Source organism: Pyxicephalus adspersus, chromosome 8 (assembly GCF_032062135.1).
Source record: "Pyxicephalus adspersus chromosome 8, UCB_Pads_2.0, whole genome shotgun sequence".
Classification (NCBI taxonomy): domain Eukaryota; kingdom Metazoa; phylum Chordata; class Amphibia; order Anura; family Pyxicephalidae; genus Pyxicephalus; species Pyxicephalus adspersus.
In genome coordinates, this window is record NC_092865.1 from 65,428,207 (window position 1) to 65,431,778 (window position 3,572).

At 36.9% G+C, this 3,572-nt stretch overlaps 1 protein-coding gene across 1 annotated transcript in view; it reads left to right on the forward strand.

The window, feature by feature from the left end:
- Positions 1-612: 612 nt before the first annotated feature.
- PTPDC1 (protein tyrosine phosphatase domain containing 1) overlaps positions 613-3,572 on the forward strand; it is a 22,347-nt gene continuing 19,387 nt past the window's right edge. The window contains exons 1-3 of the mRNA XM_072420985.1: positions 613-724; positions 1,305-1,423; positions 2,700-2,837. Coding sequence (XP_072277086.1) covers positions 666-724; positions 1,305-1,423; positions 2,700-2,837 — 316 coding nt within the window. The 5' untranslated portion in view covers positions 613-665. The remainder of the gene's footprint in view (positions 725-1,304; positions 1,424-2,699; positions 2,838-3,572) is intronic.

The following is a 3,572-nucleotide window of genomic DNA, read 5'->3' on the forward strand; positions in this document are numbered from 1 at the left end:
CACATACCGGTAGTATGTATATTAGTTTTGTACACCGTAAATAAAAGTTTAAAAAAAACTTTAGAGTTGTTTTACACTCTAATTTTTCTGATGTGGACTGACAACTTCCTTTATATGCAGCTCTGAGCCTTGCACATCCTCCATATTTTTAATATTGTAACTTCATAATTGTGTCCTGACATTCGTTAACAAAGCTAATGTGGAGTAAATACTTGATGTGTGGGCAGATTTTTTTTCATGTTGAAGTCTTCTGTCTCGTAAAACCCTCACTACTTCCCACCAATCCATATCCCCCTCATTGTGTGATACTTCCCCCACCTCTTAGATTGTAAGCTGTTCAGGGCAGAATCCTCTCCTCCTCCTGTCTGTCATTTGCAACCCCTATTTAATGTACCGTGCTGTGTAATATGTTGGAGCTATATAAATACCGTTTAATAATAATAAAGGTAAATAGACATTCACTGAAACATTCTTTGGTGGATAATATTCCACCATAAGTTTTGAATCTCGGTCATTGATTCTCCACTACGGAATGTTTTAGTGAATGTCAGATTCAATGCTTTAAATAAATTAAATAGACCTTGATAGCTAGAAGCATGTAGAAAAATAGCAGATTTTTAAAAAAATGTACTTTCTATTTTAGGATAACGGATAATATACTTGCAATGGCGAGACCCTCAACAGAAATCATTGAAAAATATAATGTCATTGAGCAGTTTCAGAGGTAAACTAATTCTCTAAAAAAAAAAAACAAAAAAAAAAAACCTTATTTTATTTATATTATCTTCCTGTGGCCCTGATGAGGGGGGGGGGGGGCTTGGAGCAGCTGAAATGTGTTAGCTCTATACTGTGTGGCTTTTGGTTAATGTAGATACAAATATCAATTTAAAAACGTTTTAGATATTGCTGTACATAAAGTTTGCCAACATTACATTTTAATATTGTGTGTGTGTGTATGTATATATGTGTGTGTGTGTGTGTGTGTGTGTGTGTGTGTATATATATATATATATATATATATATGTGTGTGTGTGTGTGTGTGTGTGTGTGTATATATATATATATCACACTTGCACAGCACAAATGTGTCCAAGTAGCACCTTGCAAATGCCAAAATAATGAATAAAAGGTCACAGATTAAAAAAAAAAAAAGTGTTTCACTTTCTATGTTCCTGTGTTATGGGGAGAAATTAGGAATGTAAAATGTTTTAGTAGCATAATTGTTTCTTAGATTTGTTTATAATGTAAGTAGGTCAGACATGAATATTAAATACTTTTCTATTTATTCACTTCTCTTTCCGAAGCTGTGGAATAAAAACAGTCATTAACCTGCAGCGTCCCGGGGAGCATGCAAGCTGCGGGAATCCATTGGAGCAAGAAAGTGGGTTCACCTATCTTCCAGAGGCCTTTATGGAAGCTGAAAGTAAGTCCCATCCTGCTGTTTGTTCTCATTAATTATAAAACGGCATCAATTTGTGCAGCTGGGCTGAGGGGCTGTTGTGTAAGATCCAGCAGTCGATTACAAAAGTCATTACAATGTGTAATTGAAAAGTACGCTTCCACACTGCGGTGTCAAAGATATTCAAAAACATTTTGACGTAAACAATTATGTTCTTGCTGTTACATTAAGTAATACTGTTTGTACACTGTTAATTTAGTTTTTCTGGAAAGCATACAATGTATCAAAGTGTATCTAAACCCAAAAAAAAGAATATTATACCATCTCTTAGTAGTAGTGGCTACATTTTTTCTCCATCTGATCCTCCAAGACGCACTCTTTCTCTTATGGTGACAACACTCACAGTATTGTAACTATACGGCAGCAATTTTGTCACCCAAGGACGGGATAATATTTAAAAAAAAAAGAGGATTTTTGCCAAATCTTCTGACAATGCTAAGCCCCTGCCTTGGATTTAGCAGCAGCATTGTCAACCAGTTGTGTGCAATCCTTCCATTGGCCACTAGGCAGCCTATCAGGTCTATCGGATAGGACGTCAAAGGTCAGCTGAAGGAATGCACGCAACAGACTGACAACAAGGCTTCTCAATCAAAATCAGCAGTCTAGTGTTGCAGCCCACAACACAAGGTTGTTATTGCCAGGTAAGAAACTTTGCAACAAATTTGTAAAAAAACAATGTTTAAAAAAAAAAAAAAAAATCTGATGAGACCTAATGCCAGACACTCCTATTCTAATATCCGTACCTGAAGTCACATATACTCTTTTAATAAAATTCATACAATTTTTCAGATATATACACACAAATATTTTGGAAAGTTTTCCCCGAAGAGTGATGCATATTAAAACTGCAAAAGGGGCGGGGGGGGGGCATCTCCATAGAAAAGTGCAGCTAAACCCCGTGGATATTTAACCTTTCCCCATTTCAAAAAAGGAACGCCACCTTTTCTTTCTACTCTTCCAGTCATCTTGATTGGCCGGCATTATGTGTTTAGATTTTCATACATCATTAGAACCACGCATCTGCTCACCAAGACGGTGTGATGACCCTACATAAATGGTGTCGTATTAGTAACTGCTAATTAGTATGACTGCTAGCTGTAAGCTACATTAAATAGATTGTGATAAAACTCTATAACTATAAACTATAATGGCCTGAACACACTGTGCTTGCGGCACCTCATCTCACGTGTACAAGTCACTTGATTCTGCTTTAGCCTAATATAAGACTTTTCTTTTTCAGTTTATTTCTACAACTTCGGATGGAAAGACTATGGTGTTGCTTCCCTGACCACTATACTCGATATGGTAAAAGTTATGTCATTTGCCTTACAAGAGGGAAAAGTAGCAATTCACTGCCATGCTGGCCTAGGGCGGACAGGTAGGACATTATCAATTGTCTGAAGCTAATTGAAAAGTTTCTTCTGTGCAAATATATAAACATGTCTTAAGTTTCTGGGCACATCAGTGTAATTGTTTCATACTGCATAAACTTGAATAGAAGCCAAAGTATCCATTTTTACCTGAATAAACAGGAAAACTGCACTAACTTGAGTATAAACCAATGGTACAAATTGTGGTTGTCACTTCACATATTAAAATGGTAAACACCGGAAATGCCAAAATAATTATTGTGAATAAATACATCCATGATGTTTTTATTCCTAAATCATGCATTTTAAAGGGAAAAAAATAATCTTGTGAGTGCAGTCAGTTAATCCTTTTGCCCTTACTTTTTACGAGTGAAATTTTTTTGTACTTAAGAGTTGGTTATGATGGGTCACTTGCTCTTAATCTCCCTCGCGGTAATCCCGAGTGTGACTCGGGTTGGCTTTTACATGCAAAAAGCGGTAATCCCGAGTCACACTCAGGGTAACTTTAGGAGTCCCCCTTACCTTTACCCTGCGCTCCAGCGGCGATCGGATGGTCCTGCTGTGATGCCGAGGCGCCGGTCCGACGGGGGGGCGTGGCCGGGCAGGAAATTTAAAAGTTAATCCTAAAAGGGAGTTTAAAAGGGAGTTAATCCTAAGAATTACAGGCCCACAATATAAACAAAAATTTCTATGCAAAAAAAATAGGATCAATTTTTGCATCAAAAAACTGACAGAATTAGAAC